Source organism: Ochotona princeps, chromosome 31 (assembly GCF_030435755.1).
Source record: "Ochotona princeps isolate mOchPri1 chromosome 31, mOchPri1.hap1, whole genome shotgun sequence".
NCBI lineage: Eukaryota > Metazoa > Chordata > Mammalia > Lagomorpha > Ochotonidae > Ochotona > Ochotona princeps.
Genome location: NC_080862.1, coordinates 1,843,763 through 1,867,668, shown reverse-complemented (window position 1 = coordinate 1,867,668; position 23,906 = coordinate 1,843,763). Strand labels below are relative to the sequence as shown.

The following is a 23,906-nucleotide window of genomic DNA, read 5'->3' as shown; positions in this document are numbered from 1 at the left end:
TTAAAAACTATCATATATACCAGGAGTATACCAGGAGAAGCTGGTATACTCTGGGAAACAACTGTAACACAAAATACACACTGCCTGCCCGCCCGGGACAGTGAACAGCGGCAAGCCAATGACAGACTGGATTTTACCTGACGGCACTTTCCAAACTGCAGCATAGCAAAAGGAAGCCGAAGCAGAAAGCAGTAGTCCAGCTGAATGGAGAAAACAGAGAGCAGAGTTAGGGGCAGCAGAGGGTCAGTGCTGCAGCGGGGTCCACAGTCAGATCCGAAGCTACACTTGTGCGGGGCCACATTCTACTTCTCCCATGCAATGCTGTGAAATCCCACAGAGCTGGAGCAATCCTGGAGTCTGGGCTCAGCCCGAGTAGATACACATGATCACCTGTGGCATTAAGACTCCAGCAGAGCGGTGAGGGTCACAGACTGAGCCAGAACCCTCAGGAGTCAGGCCTGGGGTCACCTCAGGCGGTTTCCCAGGGGACTTCCTAACTGGACCACTGGAGTCAAAACTCTGGCCACAGGGGAAAAGTCCCAGGATGTGTGGTTTGACCTTGGAGTGCATGTGTCAGGACTGGGCCTTCCTCGGTTGCTGATGCCTGTGCAGTGGACAGCATGTCCACAGGCACATGGGGGACACTACAACCACCTCACTGAGGCGTGCAGAGGACGCCAAGTATCACATCAGAGGATGCAGGGAACAGATGTGACACTTCTCTGGCCAAGTCTTGCCAGCAAGTGTCTGGGTAAGTGGCCCCTATAAGGTGGACTACGTCAGCCAATGAACCTTGCAGTAAACAAACTATCAACACCTCAGAATTACTGAAAGCACTTAAGCAATCCCCACAGGACATTCTTCCCCACATCTGGGACCCTAGGGTGACATCAAGTGGCCGTGTCCTATTCCCAGGCACTGATGTAGCTTGGCTACTGGCAGGGATCAATTCCACTTCCTTCCCCCACCAGCTAACAGGAGGAAAAAAAAAATTAGAAGCATTTGTCTCCACCCTCCCCACCCTAATCAGTGGTCCACATGGCGTGCACCTTTCTCAACTACATAAACATCAGCAATAAAGAGCCTGGTGCTACAGCTCAGTGGCTAAATCCTCACCTTCCAAGTCCCACAATCCCATGTGGGTGCCACTTAGTGTTCTGGCTGCTCCGCACCCCCCATCCAGCACCCTCCTGTGGCCTGGGAAGGCAGTAGAGGATGGCTCAAAGCCCTGGGACCCTGCACCCATGTGGGAGATCTGGAAGAAGTTCCCAGCTTTGCATTGGCTCAGCTCCGGAAACTGCAGCAGCTTGCGGAATGAACCAGTGGTTGGAAAACCTCTTTTTCAGCCTTCCCAATAAAATAAATTAATAAAAGGTAAAATCATTATTTAAAAAAAAAGATTCCAGAGGAATAAACAAAACAAACAAAAGGAATAAAGACAACACTCTAGGGGACAGGATTAAAATACTCTAGGAATGAGAAATGAAAACGGGTTTTCTAGCAAAGCTTCAACTCTTGTCCTGACAAGATCAAGGTCATTGACATCTACTGAACTTTTAGACGATCCCTTGATAATACATCAACATGATCTAGAACGTATTAGATGAACAAAGCAGGAGAAAATGGTCAATAGCACAGCATTTAAGTAGTCAACAAAAGTAGACAAAATGAGTAAGGGCTTCAAAATAGCTATACACGCCTGCAACTGGCTCTTTTTAAAAAAGAATCCCATCTTGGCACTGCCAAATTCACCATCTTCAATTGAGACTAACAATTTTCCAAGCATGTTTACAGAATTAACAGATTCTGGGACTCAGAAAGCCTTGCACAGGATACATGAGAGAGTCACACCCAACAGATCACAGAGCACGACAGGTGCCTTGGATGCCCGTGTCCCACACTGGATGTCTGAAACCCAGCCCTGCTTCCTGTTGACACACACTGACAGGACGTGGGTGATGACTCCAAGTCTAGGCCTGCCCCCAACACGGGAGCTGGGAGCTGCTGGCTCATCCTGACCCAAGCCCGGCCATCACAGGCATCTGAAGACTGAATCGAGAGATGGAAGAGCGCTCTCTCCCTCCGCCTCTCACACAAACAAACGAATCTGAAAGAAATTAGAGGCAAATGGTTGAAACCCAGCGAAAAGCCTTGAGAGCAGGTTGCACATGCCAACCTTCCACAGCCTCTCCAACACAGACTGTCACGGTCCGAGTGAACACTGCTGTGGTCTTGCTTAGAAGCCACACAATGGCCATTTCCTTTGTCGGGAATATCCTTTCAAATTCCACCCTATGGTCCTTACACAGGTATCACTTTCTCACTAGAAACATCATTTAAAAACCATCCCCTACTGCCTACCCACCATCACAGCCTGCCTACCCGTCACAGCTCACCCACGCTCGCAGACTTCCGATCTTCATACTGTGCCTTATCTTACACCGTAACACCTTTAACTTATTACAGCTATTGCTCATTGCCTGTTTCTACCCATCCAAGCGACATCTGTTTTGTTCCTTACTGCACCCAAATACCTTAAACAGTGCAGGGCACGTCCGTCTCTCTCCATGAACCTGCCATCCCAAGAATGCTCTATTTGCTAATCCTCCACTTTCAAGTGCCAGGATCCCGTACGGGTGCCTTTCCGTATCCCGAGTGCCCCACTGCCCATCCAGCTCCCTGCCTGTGGCCTGCGGAAGCCGTGGAGGACGGCCCAAAGCCTTGGGACCTTGCGCCCACATGGGAGACGTGGAGAAAGTTCCTGGTTCCTGGCTTTGGATTGGCTCAGCTCCAGCTACTGCAGCCATTTGAAAAGCAAACCAGTAGATAATCTTTGTCTACTCTCTCAATAAATTCGCCTTTCAAATAAAAACGTTTTAAAAAGTACAGTACACACATGGGTGCTTGGTGATTACTGAATAAAGCGATTATGACTATTTTCCAGGGCTTTTTAGTAAACAAACCCATGTGCATCATGTCCCTCTGGCAGCTTTGTCTACCTTCCCGAGGGCCTCTGCCATGAGGCACAGCGATACCCACCGCAGCGCGATCCCAGTCCCGGTCCTGTCACCGACCAGCCGGAGGACCGAGCAGCAGTTCAGCTGTTTTCTACTTTGGTAATCTAACTGGCTGATGAAGGAGGTTAATGGACATAAAAGGCTTAGAACCTACAAGGGCACTACCCAACTGATGTTTCAAAGACTTATTTTTATTGGAAAGGCAGATATACAGAAAGCAGAGACAAAGAGGAAGATCTTCCGTCCGATGGTTCACTCCTGAAGCGGCCACAACAGCTGGAGCTGCGCCAATCCGAAGCCAGGAACCAGGAGCCTCTTCCGGGTCTCCACACGGGTACAGGGTCCCAAGGCGTTGGGCCCGCCCTAACTGGTTTCCCAGGCCACAAGCAGGGAGCTGGATGGGAAACATGGCCGCTGGAACCAGAACCGGCACCCCATATTGGATCCGAGCACATGCAAGGTGAGGACACTAAGCTGCTAGGCTACCACATTGGGCCCTAATCCAAATTCTTTGGCAGAATGCATGTAAACACAATGCTGTCTCAGCACAGCCATATCCAGGTAACTGTCAATGAGGAAATTAAAAAAAAAAATCTCACAGCAGACTCCCTCACATGGCTTCTACCCCTAGAGTGTCAAGAAAGGCTGTGGGAAGGACAGAATGGATTCTGTATTCTGGTACTTGAAGAGAAGCAGATGGGACTGGCTGTTTGCCGCATGTGACTAATTGTATTTGTTGCAGCTATGATCAGAATCACCTGAGCAGCTGGAGAAATTCTGGCCTAGAATTCAGAACAAATGAGTTATAATACCCAAGGAATGAAAATATTCTTAGGAGCACCTTTTATGAATTTTGTAAGAATTTTGTAACGTGTATAGTAAAATAAAGGAATATTTAAGAACAATGATGCCTTTTGAAATCCCACCAAATATCAAATATTAGAAAAACAAATCACTACATTAAGCTTTCACTACTACAGATTAAACAATTTTATTCCAATTCATTTTAGCTCTGATTTTTTTTTAATTTCTTTACTTCTATTGGAAAGTCAGATTTACAGAGAGGAAGATCTTCCATCTGATGATTCACTCCTTAAGCAGCCGCAATGGCTGGAGTTGATTCAACCTGAAGCCAGGAGCCAGGAGCTTCTTCCAGGTCTCCCACACGGGTGCAGGGTCCCAAGGCTTTGGGTCGTCCTCGACTGCTTTCCCAGGTCACAAGCCTGGAGCTGGATGGGGGGGTGGGGCCACTGGGACTAGAACCGGCACCCATATGGGATCCCGGCACGTTCAAGGCGAGGACTTTGGCCACCAGGCTACTACACCGGTGGCTCTGATTTTAAAAGCGTAGTGTAAGGGTGGGTACTGAGGTTCAGTGGCTTAGGCCACCACCTGACACACACAGAGCCCCTATCAGAGTGCCTGGTTTGAATCCCAGCCCATCCACACTCATGATGAAGCTTCCTGCTCACGTCCGCCCTGGGAAGCAGCATGTGGCATGGTCCCTCCACCCCCACTGGGTGGAACTGTGGGCTCCGGGCCTTGGACTAAGGCCATCCGACCCGAGTGGGCACTTGAGGAGTGAATCAGAAAGTGCAAGATGTCACCTCTGCTACTGTGACTTTCAAAGAATACAACGTAAGTGACCCTTTAAAAAATAGCTTATAAATGATACATTGCTAAAGAAATGTATCAAATGATACATTGCTAAAGAAATGTATCGATCTGTGAAGGCACGAAGGTAGATGTTGTCAACAACAGACCTTGGAAAACTTCCTCAACCCTGGACCAATGCTAGTTCTTTAATAACGCAAGCTCAACAGTCTACAGAGCTAAATATGTGCAAAAGCAGCCACACGATGTGTGTAAAAGAAACTTTCAGGAGGATCAAAGCTTAAACTACTGAGCCTTCTACATCACAAACGTGGTAAATATCTCCTTTTTGTCCTCACTTTCATTAACAGCTTGGATTTTGAGTACTCTTTCAGAAGAGAGGTTTATTTATTTGCTTATTTATTTATTTGAAAGGCAAAATGACATACAGTGATAGAAAGTGAGAGTGATGGAGAGTGAGAATTTTTTAGACTCCAGTTCATTCTACAACACTCTCAGCAGCCAGGGGTAGGCGAGGCCGGCTTCTCCCTGGATTCCCACGCGATGGCTGCAGCTCAGCGCCCGGACCAGCACCCACTGTCTCCCATGGACATCAGGAGCTCAAGCACCCCAGGCCACTGCAGCATCTGACGTGCACACCAAGAAGGCCAGCTTCACTTGTTGCTCCAGCATGTGTGCCCGCTGGGTGCCCTCTCCAGCATGTGTGCCTGCTGGGTGCCCTCTCCAGCATGTGTGCCCGCTGGGTGCCCTCTCCAGCATGTCTGCCCGCTGGGTGCCCTCTCCAGCATGTGTGCCCACTGGGTGCCTTCTCCAGCATGTGTGCCCGCTGGGTGCCTTCTGCTTCTTCATTATTCCCAAGCAAGACTTTGGACGCCACTGGTATGCTGTTGTCGTCAAATGCCTACGTGATGCGCCTAGGAAAGCAGCAGAAGGTGGTCCAAGTTTTGGGCACCTCCACTAGGAGCCGCAGGCCCTAAGCTTGCACACGGCACAGCCCCTGCACATGCAGCCATCTGTGCACTGAACCACCAGACAGAAAACTTCTCTGTGTTTCTCCTTCTTTCTCTGTAATTCTGCCTTTCAAATAAACAAATATATGCTTAAAAAAACCCAAAAAATCAAAAATTCATTAAGCATTTCTAAAACATTATTACATCTAAGAAAAATTATTTCCTAATATCATTATTAGTAAACAGGGTAATAAAAATCAGTAAGATTGAGATACTGTTGACTCAAGTCCCACTGTCAGCTGTCAGTCTGACACCAAGCACCAGAGGCAGGCAGAGCCCTGCCGCAGCGCACCGACCGTGGCGAAGGCAGAGGACAGCCACTCTGCAAAGTCACACAGCACACCGGAAAACGGAAGCATCCCACATCAGAAACGTGCCTACGTATCAAAGGCCGTTACTGTCTGTGGCAGGACAACTTGAAATAACTCCACATTATACAGGATAGGTATGGACCAATACACAGAGGACAGAATGGATCAACTGTATAACCCTTATCACGACACAAAACGATCTATACATTCTCCAGCAATGAACACAAGATATACTAAGTAGATGGCATAGTAAACCTGCTCAAAATTACTGCCATTTGCTGTCAGGTGACTCAGCAAATTTAAATTACTGCCATTTGCTGTCAGGTGACTCAGCAAATTTAAATACATAAATGCATGTGTATGTCCACTCATCTATGAAGACATACAGAAACCACGGTAACATGTCAGACATGTCAGCAGTGACGGGGACCCCGGGGGACAAGTGTGCACAGCATCCTTGTACTATCTGGCTACTTCTGTGCAAGCTTAAGATTTCAAACGGAAATGAGAGGAGTTCAGAAATAACACAAAGCTGTTATAGAATTTAGATACAAACATGAGAAGCAGAATAAAGTGAGGACAGTGCCAATCATGCGAAGATGGATAAACCGGGAAAAGGAAAGCTCCCCTGGGGCTGTAACCTCATCTTCCCATGAAGGGGTGACTTTCCTTTACAATTATTTATCAAACTATGCATACAAACTCAACGGATTTTCTCCTGTATGTATCCTTTGCAAGAGAAAAAGATAAGAAAAGAAGGAGTACGGTATCAAAAAAAATGGGATACATTTGTTTAACTTCTTAAAAATTTTTAATTAAAAGGCAGAGTAGAGTATGCAATCTCCCACCCACTGGCTCATGCGCCAGAGGCCTGCAGCAACATGCAGGGGCTGGGCCAGGCTGAAGCCAGGAGCCAGGAGCTCCCTCCAGATCTTCCACACGAGTGACCAACAGCTGGGCCATCTTCACTGCTTTTCCCGGGCCGTTAACAGGGGGCTGAACCCAAAATGGAGCAGTAGGGACACAAACCAGCAACCACATGGGATGCTGGCATGACATGCCATGATGCCAGCCCCTGTTGAGTATTATGATAGAAAGATAAACTGCTTGGCAACAAGCCAATGCTGGCAGGAGTGCTGTGCCGCAGGACGACCTACCTGAGCTCCGTCTAGCACCAGCACTTCCCACAGACCCATTTCTGACGCTAAGGGGAGGGTGTCAGCTCATCTTTACATGAGGTAGTTCTTAAATCATCAATTTGAAATACTGTTCAATTAGATATTAGGAAGTTCCACGAACTGCAATGTGATACCCCACTTCTCAATGTGGGGCATATTACAGTATATTCAACTTAAAATTTATTATAAGAAAACTCTGAAACTTTAATAATTATTCACACATCATACACAACTCATACTATTCTGTACAAACACTTCCAGTTTACTACAACTTTCCCCACCCTCATTGGGTTTTCAAAGCATCCTCTGTGAGATCAAGAAAGTCAAAAGCTGGCCAGCCTTTCGTGGTGTTCAACTGACTTTTAATGACGTTCTACTCCTCCACTGCCTTGTTCATCTTCTGTGTCATCCAAGTCAAGATCAAAGTCTAAATCACCATCACTCTCCTCAGGTCTGCAAGTTCCTCTACAGTCGGAACCATCAATGTTTTCTGACTTCTCAAGTTCTTTGTTAAACCTAAAGACAGAAGGAAAAAAGTAGTTTTTTGCCAGGCTTTATCTCTACAAATTCAAGACCTTTTTTACTACATTTCATTATTAACAGGAGCCCAGTGACAAAACACCCTCAAGGACAAATTTATTAAAGATCTAACCAATTATATACATAATCTAATTGTCACTAAAGTAAGTCCAAAGAAATACATGATGTGTGTTCTTAAACAGCTGTTACAAGGGCTGGTACAGTAGCCTCATGGGTGCCAGTTCAAGTCCTGGCTGCTTCATTCCCTTTCCAGCTCCCTGCTCGTGATCTGGGAGAGCAGTCGAGGACGGCCCAAAGCCTTGGGATCCTGCACCCATGTGGGAGGCCCAAAAGAAGCTCCTGGCTTCAGATCAGCTCAGCCCCAGCCACTGTGGCCACTTTGGGGGTGAACCAGCAGAAGGAAGATCTTTCTCTCTGTCTCTCCTCTGTAAATCTGACTTTCCAATAAAAATAACATAAATCTCTTTAAAAAAAAAAAGGCTGATATGATTCTTCTGTAATGAAAGTCAACTTCTTAAAAATATTTTACCACTTTAAAATACACTTTTTATTGTAATGATAGAAAAATTTCAAATAATTGTTTTTCCTTTCAAGAGAAAAAAGTAAACACTAATGTGATATACTGCTACTTACGAATAGAATTACTGACTGTCTCATTAAAAGAAAATTCATCTATCAATCACTAATAGTAAAACTAAAAAGTAACTGGCAATACTCACGGAATAATAATATCTTCTTTCTTTCCACATTTTGCACAAACTTCAAGTTCACAGGCGCATTGTCTACATATAATGTGATAAGAATCTTTCACTGTCTTTTGTAAACACTTAACACTAAAAAAATGGAAAACAAAACCAATGATTAATTTTTATTAACTAAGATCAACTTGATGAGAAAAGGAGTTTGGCTAAGTCATAGCTAAAAAGTCTAAAATCAGAACTTTGAGATTTCATTCTCTGGTATTACGTCTAATGTCACTTAAAATTAATTACATAGCATTTTCACATAACAACAAAGAACTATAAAATAATAGCACCTGAAAAATAAGATTAAGAATGCTTATCACAAGATATAAATCAATTAGGTTTCTATACACTTATTAACAACTCCTACAAGCATAAAATACTTGAGAATAAATTCAAGAAAAGAAGTACAAGACCAAACACACTGAAAACCTATAAAACACAGTTGAAAAAAACTGAAGTTCGTACTTTATGGCAAAACACTCCATGCTACAGGATGACCCCAATGATAAGGCGCAGCACTGCCCAAGCACAACCCCTACCAACACTACAAGCGCATCCTGGAGAGCTGATTCCAGGGGCCCAGGACAAAGCATTCTTGAAAATGAGAGGATTCAAACTTCCCAATTACACTTATCCAGAATGTATAGTATGGATATCCAAAAACATACGGATCAACAGGAGAAGAATGACGATTCTGAAATACACCATTACATTTCGGTCAACAGATACTTTCTCAAAGGTTTATGCAGAGGGCAAGCACCTGGGAGCACTGAGCCCCGCTGCTGCCTGCAGCTGGGAGCACTGAGCCCGGCCGCTGCCAGCACCTGGGAGCACTGAGCCCGGCCGCTGGCTGCACCAGGGAGCACTGAGCCCCACTGCTGCCTGCAGCTGGGAGCACTGAGCCCGGCTGCTGCCAGCACCTGGGAGCACTGAGCCCGGCCGCTGGCTGCACCAGGGAGCACTGAGCCCGGCCGCTGCCAGCACCTGGGAGCACTGAGCCCGGCCGCTGCCTGCACCGGGGAGCACTGAGCCCGGCCGCTGGCTGCACCGGGGAGCACTGAGCCCGGCTGCTGCCAGCACCGGGGAGCACTGAGCCCGGCTGCTATCTGCAGTGCAGTGTCCCACCTGGGGCTGCCAATCCTGGCTGTTCGGCCTCCAATTCAATTCCCTGCTAAGGTACCTGCAAGAGCACTGGGACACGGCCCACATGTCTGGGCTCGCTCTCTTATATTTTGGCCTGCTAAATAAATAAAGCTTAAAAAAAATTGTTTGTTAGAATGGATGCTACACACAGAGGAGAAACACACACAGGCTTCGTCTTCCGGTCTGCCAGCCCAAATGCCGTTAGCAGAAGAACCAGGAGCCGACTCTGCAGTCTGTGTTCCCACATGCGTGCAGGGACCAAGGCTCCCAGCCACACTCTGCTGTGCTCCCAGGAGCACTAGCAGGGAACTACGCAGACGGGAAACAAAGCAGGCAGGACTCCAACCAGCACTCCCTCGTGCAGGACGCCATGGGATGCTGTGACTGCAGGTGGCTACTAATTCACTGTGCCACGTTTGCCCTAGTCAACTGACTTTTTGATGAAGATGGCAAGACAGTTCAATAGAGAAAAAATTACTTTTCCAACAAAAAAATATTGAAATGGGTATCTTTATGCAAAGAAGTGAAGGTGGGCTCCTAATTCACAGAACACACAAATATGAAAATGAATAAAATATTGAAGTAAAAAAGCTAAAACTGAGGATTTTTACAAATAATTTTTTAAAATCGTTACAAATAAATGGAATAAATCTTTGAGCTAGACAAGGCATTCTTATAAACAAGAATTATAATAAAAGAGAGATAAACTGTACTTCAAAGTTCTGCAAACTTCTTAACATAAAATACTGGCACATCAGCATGAACCAAGTCAGTGACACTAAATTATACAGCAATCACCGTGTCCATCGCCCCCCATCTCACAGCTGAAAACAAACACTTTGTAATGATATCAATGTTTGTGATTACTAACAAAACTTCTGGTACTGAACATTAAATATATCAATATTTAATCAACATCAATATTTAATCTGCATAAAAGGGAGTAAAATTTCTTCCCTAGCCTTTTGAGACCTCCCACTGGTCTTGACATAAAACAGATGAACGTTTCCTGGAAATCAAATTTACTCTGCTACAACTTTCCTGGCCTCATCTTCTTTCCTGGTTACTCCTCTCTCACCTTTCCCATGCTGGGCTTCACTGTCCGCAGGTGAGGAGTCGGTGCCTTTGTAAACAGTGACCTGTGCTGTGTGGTTCTCCACCCTTGACGTATAAACAACAGAAACTCAACATGGGCAGTTTCGGAAAGTCACTTCCTGCAATGGCTTTTAAATAACCTGGTTCACCAGAATATTCTACAACCATAGCAGAGGATGACATCATATGCTATCTATAAAATGCTTTTAAAGAGAGACTCTCTGCAAATCCCAAGTGAATCCTTAGAGCCCAGGAAACTGCAACTCCTTGCATCTCTGGAAGCAGTGCAAGAAGCCAGAGCTTATAGTGCTACTTCTCATCGTGTTAGCACTCCAAATCAGAGTCCTCCCAAAAGGAATACAAAAGATTTATGCCTGACCAAGAACAGCCTAGGACGCAGAAATTGTTCAACATTTTAGCTTAGGTAATTTAAACTTAAAGCTTGCTGTACCGATGTGAAAAAAAACAAAAGTAGCTTTCAAACACAGGTGAGGAACTGTTGGAACTAACAAAATCTGTCAACTTTCACCTTTAGAAGCAAAACAAAGATTCTGGAGAAAATCAGACAAACTAGGAGTTGCTATCACTACAAGGTTCATAAAGAGCTCTGACTGGAACTGAACTCCAAGACATTCCAATGCCAGGGGAATGTAGTGACACGACTCTCCCATCAATGATTAACCTTTAAAACCTCAGTCTGTTCCAAGAAAAGCAGGAAGGGAAAAGTGCAACCAACAAGGCCATCACGTATGGCCCCACAGTGGCACACAGTGGGACTACCGCAGGCAGTCTCCAGGCTGTCACACATGGCTCTACACTGGCACGCACAGTGGGGTTGCAGAAGGGTGTCTCTAGGCTGTCACACATGGCCCTACGCTGGCACGCACAGTGGGGCTGCAGAAGGGTGTCTCTAGGCTGTCACACACGGCCCTACACTGGTGCACACAGAAGGGCAGGCTCTAACACTGCTGATTTTGTTCAAGCAAAATGGTAACTCAGTGGTTTCATCTAATAAAGGTAGAAACCCAGGTACTAAACCAAAATTCTAAGTCTTGCTATCCTTCCACTGAACACATATTCAAAGCAGACCAAGCCCTCCTTTTGATGAGCAACTCGGATGACCATTTACAGATCATCAAGGTTATATAACAGAGCAAACGAGCGAAGGACAATTGATGACGTGACAGAGGCTAGGCTGTGTAAGCGCCTCTGATCATCTACACCGTGTAGGGAGGGAGGCATGGGCGTTCTGGTCAGTTTGCCTTTTCTGCTGCATCCTCCGGGGGCTTCCTATAAACACTGCGCACACAAACACCTTTAACCTTTCACTGGTGTCATTTTTTAGCCTCTTTCGTGCCCCTCTCATTATTCCTCTGCAGTCTCACCTTGTGTTCTCTTGGTCTGCTTCCTTTGTAGTTACAGGTAATAGTTCTAACAAGCTGCCAGAGTTCTCTGAGGACTCAATACGGGCACGGGTGTATTCATCTTACTCCAGGCTCTTACGCGAGGTAACACTTCCACATGCAGACATGTGTAAGGTGTACAAAGCAATCACAAAATGTATTCAAAAACTGAGAAAGTGAACACACACATAAGCAAGAGCCTGGAGAGCTGAGCATCTGTTATGAAAGGGCAGTGGTTCAGAGGACTGTCTGACGGGAAGAGAAAGAGACGACCCGCAGAGAAAGGTCTCCCCATTTGTTGACTTTTTTAATGTGACAGGGAGTAGTGTCTCCATATGCAAAGTTAACTGGGAATACTTGCACAAATTCCACACGGGCCTTAACACCCATATTTTAAGGGTGCACCACTTCGGTCCTGGAAGAAGCAGGTGCATCCTGGCAAAAGAAGCATCTTGATTGACATGCAGAGGGACGGCATTACAGCATGGGTTTGCAGATCTTTTAGCTCATGCAGTCCTAAACTAGTTACATATTTGTTAGGTTTTAAACACAAAGTTCTTGCGTTGTTACAGCTAACTTCCACAGCCAAGCCCTCTTTTCACGATAAATCTACCACAAGCCAAAATTCCAGTCGCAGCAAGGTGCTTAGTAGGCCCTTTATTCCGGCAGGGTGGGAACGGAAGCAGAGGTGGAGCGGGGAAAACTAGAACAGCCATGGCAGCAGAATGGGGGCTGCCAGGGTAGGGGAAGGAGGAAGGATGGAGGGTGGGAGAGAGGCAGGAGAGGAGGAGGGGAAGGGGAGGGGAGGGGGCACACGTGGAGGCTCCTTTTCACAACACAGGTGAGCCTGCAAGGTGGGGGAGGAGCTGTGGGCGGGGTCCCGAGGGATTGGTGACTGAGGTTATCTGAGCCACAGGTAGGTGGGTGAGGACTATGCTCACAATACTAACAGTATTCACGACTCAGAAAGGATCACAGACTGTGGGCTGGCACGGTAGCTCAACAGGTGAATCCCACACCTGAAAGCCACCAGCATCCTACATGAGCACTTGCTTGTGTTCCGGCTGCACCATGTCCCATCCAGCTCTGCTCATGGCCTGGTGGGATGGTCAAGTCCTTGGGACCTTGTGCCCATGTGGGAGACCCGGAAGAAGCTCCTGGCTTCAGATCAGCTCAGCTCAGCTCCAGCCACTGTGGCCACTTGGGGAGTGAACCAGTGGATGAAAGATCTCTCTTTCGCCTCTCTGTAAAATCTGCCTTTCCAATAAGAATAAATAAATATTTTTTTAAAAGACTGTAAACTGTTTGATATCTTATGAAATACAGCACAATGTCTTATACATTAAAAGATGCTACTTAAAATAACTGCAGATCAAAATTAAATAATTGCAGATCAAAATAAAATAGCTGCAGATCAAAGTAAAATAACTGCAGATCAAATCCAGTGTCTTGCCTGTCATGCCTAACAATTCTTCATTTTGCTCAGACATCAAGAGCAATACCTATGGTAACATCTCTCATTATTATCCTAGACTTGTCTTAGAAACACTTTCACTCTTAGTAAAAACAAATTACCTTCACAATTCAGCTCAGATTCTTGATTACTTAAAGTTAAGGAAAATCTGGTTATAAAGCACAAGGTATTTTTTCATTTTACAGAGGAGGTCTCTGTTTTGGTTAACAACGTAGGGATGTTTAAAGTTATCACAGGTGGACTGTCCAGCTTTAGGGATCTGACATTGAAAGTTTGCGTTCCAAATCTGCATCCACGGCTTACTCTCTGCACACAGCGTCAGTCACCAAATTCTTCTAAGGCCAGACACAGCCAAAGGCTCCTAAGGAATCAATCTTCCCCCAGTCCCTTTGCCAAATGAGAACCAACAAGGAGGAGGACTTACACATCCAACCTAACCTGTGCGGGGCTTGCTGCTTCTCCCCTCTGCTCTGCTCGGTCACTGTTAGACACGAGCTAGCCTGCTTTACGGGCAGGAGACAAGAAGTAGTCTAGACACACTAACATAAACACACCTGATTACACATATCTACATTAATACAGGGAGAAGGCAGAAAGAAGTTTCTAGATACCAGCTGCAGCATTTCAGAAAGTGACAGCAAGATACATTTGTTGTTTGATAGCTATAAGCATTTTAAAAAGCAAAGCAGGGTAGCATTCAGCAACAGCAACCTCCATAACTAAGAAAGGTGATATTTGCAAAGTTTAACAAAGCAATAGACACAGGTAAACAGGGAAAAAAGAACTTTGGGCATGAATAATACAATACTCTGAAATCACTGTGAGAAAGTTGGAAAATGGGGTTGTGGAATCCAACAAATTTGCATTTGAATCTTAACTTCATTTGCTTCTGTCTTGCCTAAAACGTTTAATCCCTCTGAACAGAATGAAAGAACTCATTTCATCTGTGGCCTTGTGGGATTTGAGAAAGAGGACAAAGTCATGTAACTTCGTGCTTCTAGTACCTGGGAAAAATACGAAAGTCTAATGAACAGACCTTTGGTATTTAAAAGTTAAGATTACCTCCTTCTTAAAGAAATATACATATTATTTTTATAAGACAGTTTGCTCTTCCAACAATTCAGCTCCACATCCAAAGTCATTTATAATGTTCAAGAATGACTTAAAACTGACCACAATGGTGATTTTCAAAATGTTTTTCAAAAACCAAAAACCAATCACCTGCAAAATAAGGTTTGATACAAGAAGACTTACTGTTTGTCCTGAACCATAATTCGAACCTGAGCCATCTTACCGGAGCCTAGCCCCACAGAGGCCTTCCTCCAGGGAAGCAGCAGGCAATGTCCTCAGATCCTGACAGGAGCCACCCCAGGTGCAGAAATCCTAGCCCAGAGGACGCTGCACGGTCCTAACGTGTCTGTCACCAGGACTGTGCCATTCCACATCTATAAACCCATAAAGCTCAGAGTCCTCGGACGTACCTGCAGTTCTAATAATATTAAAAGGTAATACCAGTAGCACATTGCTTAAGCATCACTCAAAAGCAGTGTGCTCTTCCAAAAGTATTGCTTTATTAGAAAGGTGGAGAGGCAGAGAGGGAGCTCCTCTATTTGCTGGTTCACCTTCTGGGCCGTCCTGGTCCCCTGTGTGATGGCAGCGACCCAGGCACCTGAGCCATCACCTGCCGGCTCCCGGGCACACTCCCAAGGAGCTCAGCCAAAGGCGAAGCAGCCCGACCTTGGAGCAGGCACAGGGAGACAGGACTGAGCAGCCCAGTCTGCAGCTGACCCGGCTGGGCCTCAACACCTGCTTCCTGCACTGCAGAACACGCCTGCTGTGCCGTTTCCTCTCAAAACCGCGTCATTCAGTCCCTTCTAACCAGTGTGTGCAGCTTTCAACTCACTCCACGTGTTACTTAGGCTGGCACATCTAATATCTTCTTTCTAGAGACGGTCTAGGACTGCTTTCAGCAACTGGGAGAAGTCACCACAGAGAACACACCTACAGAATCAGCAGCGTGTCGCCTCATTGACAAGGGGAGACAGGAAATGCTACCTTCCAAGTACAATGTTTGCTTCCTGTAGTTGAAATAAGTGAACGTGAAGAGACTGGATGGCAACTCTCTTGATTCAGCTTTGACAGGTTCAGCATGTCAGTTTCCTTTTCTTCCAACTGACAATATTTTCAATTTACAATGGGTTGAACTGGAGATGACTCTTTGATAAGTTGAGGAGCACCTGTAAATTTTCTATATAGATTTTAACAAAGGACAGATTTGATGTACAAATGATTAGCTTGAACACTGTGAACGTCCAAGTAAGTTATGCCTCCAGTTGTATCCACAGACTCCGAGACCTCCTAATGCTGGTCCCGTCTTAAGCCACAAGGTGGAAGGGTGCCTCCCGCAGCACTGCAATCCTGGACTGGTGTCTGACTGTCCGGCTGCCAGGTGCTGGCAGCTCACGTGCTCAGGACAATCCAAAATCACAATGCTTGGGGCCAAGCAAGCGACTCTGCGAAGCCTGAACACGCTACTAACACAGTCTCCCAGGCACGCTGAAGACGTTAAGCTGAAGCGACACGAGAAACGGAGACCAGAAAGACTCTAAGAGCTTCCCCTGCAGCCGGCCACGAGATCCAAGAGGGACCGGTGTCTTACCTCTGAAGATGTCTGGACAGTGAGCAGGATCAACTGTGAAAGACTTTCTCCTGAAGCACACAGCCCCTGTCGAGTGGCTTCCCAGGATCTCACGGGCTAGGCTTTGTTTCATGTCAGCTGGGCTTTGTTGTCAGGTCATTGTTTAGGCTTTAATGTCTTGTCTGGATTTTGCTATTTATATATATTGTATTTCCTTCATTTTGTATTTCCAGCTATATCACTGCTAAGGTAAGAGCTGAACTCACCATTTTTTAGGTTTCGACAGTGGTTTGTATTTGCTGTATTTCACACGCCATTCAAGAACTTCTTTACACCGCTGACACACTCCCTCATGAAGCTTTGCATTAATTTTCTTAAAAATAAACAGAAAAACAAATTGAGATTTTTACCCCAAGTCCATATGGCAAATCCTATAAAAAGAGAAACGGTAAATTTTAAAAAACATAATAACCTAATTTTACTCTGTATAACATTCTGAAACATTGCGTATTTTTATGCACATCAATCGGTTGGTTCTTTTTACAAAGACAATGGATCTTAAATGGGAGTAGCTCAGAATCATCTGGAAATTTCTGAACGGCCTGGCAGGTATTCGCTGAGCAGGTTCTCCTCACTGCCCCTGATGTCTGCTCGTACTGACCCGCAGACGGACGGTACAGTGAAGATACGGGCATTTTATGAAGCATAAATTATGCCTCAACAAAATAAATCCTAGTTCATATTTTAAAGACTAGAGTTTTAATCACTCAAATCACAACAGCGAGCTGGCATTACACTGAGAAATGAGTCGTGAAGTGGCAGTGGCCAGGGAGCAGCTGGGACAGGAAAGCTGCAGACAGACTGCCAGGGCGCAGTCGGAGCCGCGTTCCCTCCACGGCTCAGGCCCCGGCTCAGGCCCAGCCCTCGCATTCCCTCCATGGCTCAGGCCCCGGCTCAGGCCCCGGCTCAGGCCACGGCTCAGGCCACGGCTCAGGCCCCGGCTCAGGCCACGGCTCAGGCCCAGCCCTCGGATCCCCTCCACGGCTCAGGCCACGGCTCAGGCCCCGGCTCAGGCCACGGCTCAGGCCACGGCTCAGGCCACGGCTCAGGCCCAGCCCTCGGATCCCTCCACGGCTCAGGCCCCGGCTCAGGCCCCGGCTCAGGCCCCGGCTCAGGCCCAGCCCTCGGATCCCTCCACGGCTCAGGCCCCGGCTCAGGCCCCGGCTCAGGCCCAGCCCTCGCATTCTCACGCTTCACAACATTTCCCCTGCTAATCTGAAAACACGTATCTCCACGTGAGTAGCCCAGTGAGGGAAGGGCTTGATGAGGAGAAAAGTATTTTTGTCCAAATTTTCTTTTCAAAAGAAAACTGGGAAAAGAGAAGAATAGAAAAAAAAACGTCAGTGGTCCCAAGTCTCTGGAAGAGCTTTCAACTCTAACATGTTCCTCCTGTCAGGGCTTAGCGCACCTGCTGTCCGAGCGCTCTGACAACTGTCCACTTTGTCGCTTAGCCCACCTGCTGTCCGAGCGCTCTGACAACTGTCCACTTTGTCGCTTAGCCCACCTGCTCTCCGAACGCTCTGACAACTGTCCACTTTGTCGCTTAGCCCACCTGCTCTCCAAATGCTGTGACAACTGTCCACTTTGTCTTGGCACTGGAAGCTTGCTCTGTGCCCATGGTGGGAAAAGCAAATAGAGGACATTTTGAATTTTCTTTGCTTCTTTTGTTTCCTTGTTAGAATTTCTCAGGGGAGAAAGAAACATGTCACAAAGACACAGATTCGGTGACGTAAGGGCACAATGTATAGTCTAGATGATCAGAAACAGCAGGGCTTCTGAAAAGTCTTCTACTCTGTAAGTTCTAAACAAGGCAAAATGCTTCGACAAAACACTTATTTAATGAAGACTATTTCAAGGGTATTTTCAAACCCATAAATTAAGCTGTGAATATATTATGTTTGAGTTTAACTCTGTGGTGAAAAATATATTCAGCTACTTATGAATAATGCATGAGAAAATTCCTTTCTTCCTGACATCCAGAGTCTTGCTTAAAGTGACTTCTGAACGCAACTCAGTTCCCTTCTGTCGCTGACCCACTGTCCGGCCTGAAGGAACGCTCACCTCCACTCCAAATCCCGCGCCCTGGCTTGGCCCTGCGTCATCACACACACACACAGCGGCAGGTGTCACCCCATCACCTGTTCCCAGCATCCTCCTCGGCCTATCGAGACTCACTGCCCTGGCTTGGCCCTGCGTCATCACACACACACAGCGGCAGGTGTCACCCCATCACCTGTTCCCAGCATCCTCCTCGGCCTACGGAGACTCACTCACAGAGGTGACTTCTGCTTCCTTCACTCCAGCAGTCAGAGGAATGAACGACTGAACTCGGATTACAGGAGGGATGTACAGAAACTTTCCAAATGGAATATTCTTTTATTACCTGCAATTCTGCTACTTTGAAAACAGGGTGCTTGTTAATTAGGAGGCATTACTTGGTTTCCTGTCTGTTGCTGTATCCACTTTCTGACCAGTTTATCTTGACTGACAAAGCTGTGCATAGTTTAGCCACTGGGTTTTTCCCGGGAGCTCGACAGCAGGACAAAGCAGTCTCTGTGGGAACCTGTCCTGGGAGCTGTGAGGCAGTATGAATGCAGATGTTGTATGGCGTTCACACAACTGACAGACACTACTCCTCAGGGCCAACTTCAACTCTGATTTTTATGTGTTAAGAAAGGAACGAGGTAAGGCTTCGAATAATAGTACTTTCACTTAAAAATACACACGAAAAGGAAGAAAAGCATACACTTGGTTTGGTCATAGCTGGCAAACTACAAGTTAAGTTCGAGAGATGTAAGGAAAGCAAGGTCAACTTTCTTTCTAGGAACCATTCCCCAGAGGGAGAGAGATGCAATCTTACCTCCAACCTAAGTTCTCAATGACCTTGGCCTTGGCGGTTACTGTCAGCATACCCCTCATGCCGGAGACCAGAGGTTATGAAGGTTAAGATTCAAGTCACACACAACATGTGAAATCAAAACTCAATTTACAAATATAAAAACCTCTAAGGAGTATTTTGTTCAACTACCAACTTTCTAAATTTCTTAAACAGGGTTAAAAAAAATTCTGTGGAAGATTCTATCAAATTTAGGATTCAGCTAAAACAGAAACCCAGATTTATTCAGTGAATGATTTTTAAGCCAGAATTAAACTTTAGACACATCAAAAAACACTTCCTCTTGGTTTTAAATCTTAGTCACCATTAATTCATTAACATATTTTAGCATTTCAGCTTGCCCCAAGCCTTCTGCCGTCAGTCAACAGTACATATTCCGTAAAGTAATACAGCCATTCCAAAGAGACTAGCTGTGGGCTGAACTTTCTAGAAGGTGACAAGAGTAATTGTAAACATAACACCTGTCTCCAAGTACTGCTGCCGATTATTACTACCAGAAAACACCGACACTGCCTTAGTACTCATGCTAGAAACTTTTCTTCTACTTAGTAACACTCACCATGTGCTGAAATACAGACTTCTCTGACTTAACCACAGTTCTGCCGCTATACCTTACAAAATGAAAAATAACCTCCTAGTGTCGCTGAATGCTGGCAGTCCATACACGTGCTCCCAGCTACTCCCACAATGCCCCTAAGAGCCATCAGCATTGGTAGGCTGGCACCTTCCTCTTGAGACAGGAGTAGCCCTCCTGCTTCCATGGCCTACTTCCTGAATGTTTTTGAAACTACCAAGCCAACTGTCTTAGAGAATATTCCACATTTTGAATCTCTGTGCTATTCTCATACTGTAATTTCCTGCCTCCCTGTATCTTCCATCCAAGTGTCTGTGGCTGGTACTCTCTGAGGTGCTGCTCCTGCTGCGTGCTTTATTCCATAACACACTGGTCCCTCAGTCAGTCATGCTAAATGTGCTTGATGGGACCGATCACTTGGTTAAGGTGACACAGATCTCTTCAGTTATAAAGACAACAACACTCTGAGGAGGTCATGCCAACACACAATGCCACAACATTCTCCAACATGGCTTTAGCACTCACAATCCTCGACAGAGCATTTTACTAAGGGATACAGAACACTACCTTTAACTCCATTCTTTCTTCAACAACAGACAAATTAATTCAGTTACAAGGTAAAAGACACAAAATAAAATTCATCCATTTTAGGTATGCAGTTCTAGGAAACTGACAAAATATACACTATTTCCCTCACTCCATGATGCTCCCACATGCCGTCAGTTGCCAATCTCATCTAATAATGCTCCCCTCACATTCACTCTGAGTCTACTAGTGCAGTTTTTTCTTACAGGTTTATTTAATTACTTCAAAGGCAGAATGACGGAGTGGGGAGACAGACAGAGGTATCCTCCATCAGACTGTCCCTCCACAAACAGCCAGGTCTGGGAACTAAGAAACCCATCTGGGTCTCATTACTAAGTGTTAGGGGATTAAATATTCGACTATTCCCACTGGCTTCCCAGGCACCCACGTGGTGGCAGAATTAGCCGGAAGCAGTACAGCCAAGACTTGAACCAGCAATGCAATATGCAATGCAGACACTGTAAGCACCAGATGTCATACAGCCATCTAAGGGGCTCATTCCTTTTTACTGGTGAATGATATTCCACTGTATGGCCGCAGTTATTCAAGCATGTTTTTGCAATGTTTCTGGTTTGGGGTGCCAGAGTTTTTTTATTTCTCTGGGGTTAATACCCAGGAACAGTGCTGCTGGTTTGTTTTATAACTTCATGTTTAATTCTTATAAGAAACTAAGTTTTTCAAAGTAGCTGTCCATTCGGCAGTTCCCACCAAACTATGTACAAAATTCAGTTTTTTGGTATCCTTTCTAGGACTTGAAATCCTGCTTGTATGCTCATTTTAGTTATCTGAAAAGGTACAGAGTTGTCTCATGATGCTTGAAATTCACATTACCTAATAATTAAAAACACTGACCATCTTTTCATTTGCTAACTTGTCATCATGTATTTTTTTTTCAAGTATCAGTTCCAATCCTTTGCTCATTTTTACAAAATTACGACACATGAGCTTAGCTTACTTACCATGGATACTACACTTTACATCTCCATATTTCTTTTTTTTTAAAGGCAGAGACACAAAAAGAGCTCCCATCACCAGCTTACTCCTCAAACGCCTGCAACAGTGAGGACTTGGCCAGGCGGAAGGCAGGGACCCAGAATTCAATTCGGCCAACCACAGCGGTGGCAGAAACCCACCACCTCAGCCATCTCCTGCCACTCTGCAGGGGCACCACAGCAGGAAGCTGGCACTGTAAGCAGGGCGGGGGCTCAAGGTTTACCTATAGAATGAGATAAGGGAATTTTACTCTCTGAAGTCTAGTCCATCTTCCTCCCATTTACTCTAAATCTAGAGTCCCTGAAACATCACAAACTGCAAGAAAATATCTACTAGAAACACTCAAAATGTTCCACAAATACCTACAGCACAGCTCTTTCCAGTCAAGAAACAGTACTTGATTCCCTCCTCCCACTGGGTTACTGCTCAAATCTTTCAACAATCACATCTTCACCAACAAGCTGAATACACCATGAGTCCCGACCTCCCTGTTCTGCGCACACGCACAGCGGCTCCAGCTACAAGCCACGCACCGACACAACGAGTCCCGAGCTCCCTGCTCTGCACACACGCACAGCGGCTCCAGCTACAAGCCACGCACCAACACGAGTCCCGACCTCCCTGTTCTGCACACACGCACAGCGGCTCCAGCTACAAGCCACGCACCAACACGAGTCCCGACCTCCCTGTTCTGCGCACACGCACAGCGGCTCCAGCTACAAGCCACGCACCGACACAAGTCCCAAGCTCCCTGCTCTGCGCACACGCACAGCGGCTCCAGCTACAAGCCACGCACCGACAGGACTCCGCAGATGAGCAACCATCCAGGCGGCCAGGGGCAAAGGGAACGTAGACGTGTCAGAAACACGCAGGGGCAGGGAGGAAACCTACTCTACCAACTCAACTTGTCCATGTAGTTTATCTTTTTTCTTAATTAAGAAAAATCACATTAAGCTGATACTGTGCATTTTAACGAATAAGTATTTCGAAGCATTCTAGTAAACACAGCACTAATCTCATGAAATTCAAAAAAATCTAGTCAGAATATGATCAAATAATTTCAGTATGAAAACTTCAATTTTGTACATTCTTTTGTTCTGAGAATGTGTTACAAATACTGAAACATATTTTTAAGAAAGGACTCATAACGTGAAACACCCACAATAAATTCTCGCAATATTTAGATTTTTTGTTTGTTTATCTGCCTCTAGAGTTTTTGTCCTCTACGGGTGCCAGTGCAAGTCCCAACAGATCCACGTCCAATTCCACTCCCTGCTAATGTGCCTGGGAAAGCAGCAGGGGAGGCCAAGTCACCCACACAGAAGTAATTCCAGTTTCCCAATTTTGTCCTGGCTCATTTCTGGCCTCAGCAGCCATTTGGGGAGCGAACCAGCATGTGGAAGGTCTCTCTCACCAGCGTACCTCTGCCTTACAAACACACACACACACACACACACACACACAACAATGCACAAACCTAGGGAGAGGTATATGCTCAGAAAATACACATTTCTTTTAAATTTCAATAATATATAAAAACTGTTCCTTTAAGCTATATTCTCACTCTTGTTTTATCATAAAATCTTTCTTATACACTGTGCACCCAAAAAACATAAATCATTCTTTTAAACGCATGTTTCTTTATTTTAAAAAATCATTTACTTATTTAAAGGACAATTACAGCAAGGAGGAGAAATAGAAAAATATCTTCCAGTTGCTGGCTCACTGTTCGAATGGCCACAATAGCCAGGGCTGGACCAGGCCAAACCCAGGGGCCTGGGACTTCTTCCAGCCAAGCCCTTGGGCCATCTTGTGCTGCTTTCCAAGGCACATTATCTGACAGCCAGATGAGAAGTGGATCAGCTGGGTCTCCAAGAGGACCCAAATGGGATGCTTGCATTGCAGGCAGCAGCTTTACTCCCAATGCTACAACGCCTGCCTCCAAATGCATCTATGTCTTAAGTTACATAAAACAGCTACAAACTGAAGTTACATAATACTAGCTTTCAGAGTGTTTCCTAAATCATACAGAAGACAGAAGTACACAGGTATTACAATACTAGATTTTATACTTGTCCATGAACCTTTGCTGGTACATTCACTTTTTCATATGTAATTAGTCAGAATTGGCCAGGCAAGGCAGCAGCCAGTAACTTCCTCTGGGATTCCTATCCAGCAGAAAGGCCCAGTGACTGGGCCATCCTGTGCAGCTTCCCCATCTTCTCCTGCTGTTCTGTTGTGGAACTACCACAAGTGGAGCAAATAAGGCCCAGCGTGATGGCTCAGTGGCTAAATCCTTGCCTCGCATGCACCGGGATCCCATACGGCACTAGTTCATGTCCCCGCTGCTCCACTTCCCATCCAGCTCCTTGCCTGTGGTCTGGGAAAGCAGCCGAGGATGGCGTAATACCTTGGGACCCAGAAAAAACTCCTGACTCCTGGTTTGGTTCAGTTCAGGTCTGGTCATTGCAACCATTTGGGGAGTGAACCAGCAGATGGAAAATCTTTCTATCTCCTCTGTAAATCTGCCTTTCTAATAGAAATAAATCTTTTTTTGTTTCGATTTAATTTTACTTACTTAAAAATTTTTTTTTTCCTGGATGATATTTGCATAGTTAATCAGGATGGG

At 45.7% G+C, this 23,906-nt stretch overlaps 1 protein-coding gene across 4 annotated transcripts in view; it reads right to left on the bottom strand.

The window, feature by feature from the left end:
* Nucleotides 1-5,543: 5,543 nt before the first annotated feature.
* C31H9orf85 (chromosome 31 C9orf85 homolog) overlaps nucleotides 5,544-23,906 on the bottom strand; it is a 31,240-nt gene continuing 12,877 nt past the window's right edge. For 2 of the 4 annotated variants that reach the window (XM_058657327.1, XM_004591845.3), the window contains 4 exons: nucleotides 16,436-16,542; nucleotides 8,390-8,503; nucleotides 7,491-7,646; nucleotides 5,544-5,704 (listed from right to left, as the gene is read on the bottom strand). In XM_058657327.1, the coding sequence (XP_058513310.1) occupies nucleotides 7,493-7,646; nucleotides 8,390-8,503; nucleotides 16,436-16,542 (375 nt within the window). In that variant the 3' untranslated portion in view covers nucleotides 5,544-5,704; nucleotides 7,491-7,492. Of the gene's footprint in view, nucleotides 5,709-7,490; nucleotides 7,647-8,389; nucleotides 8,504-16,435; nucleotides 16,543-17,781; nucleotides 17,905-23,906 lie in introns of those variants that run through there. The other 2 variants (XM_012928876.2, XM_058657328.1) reach the window with 2 other exon arrangements.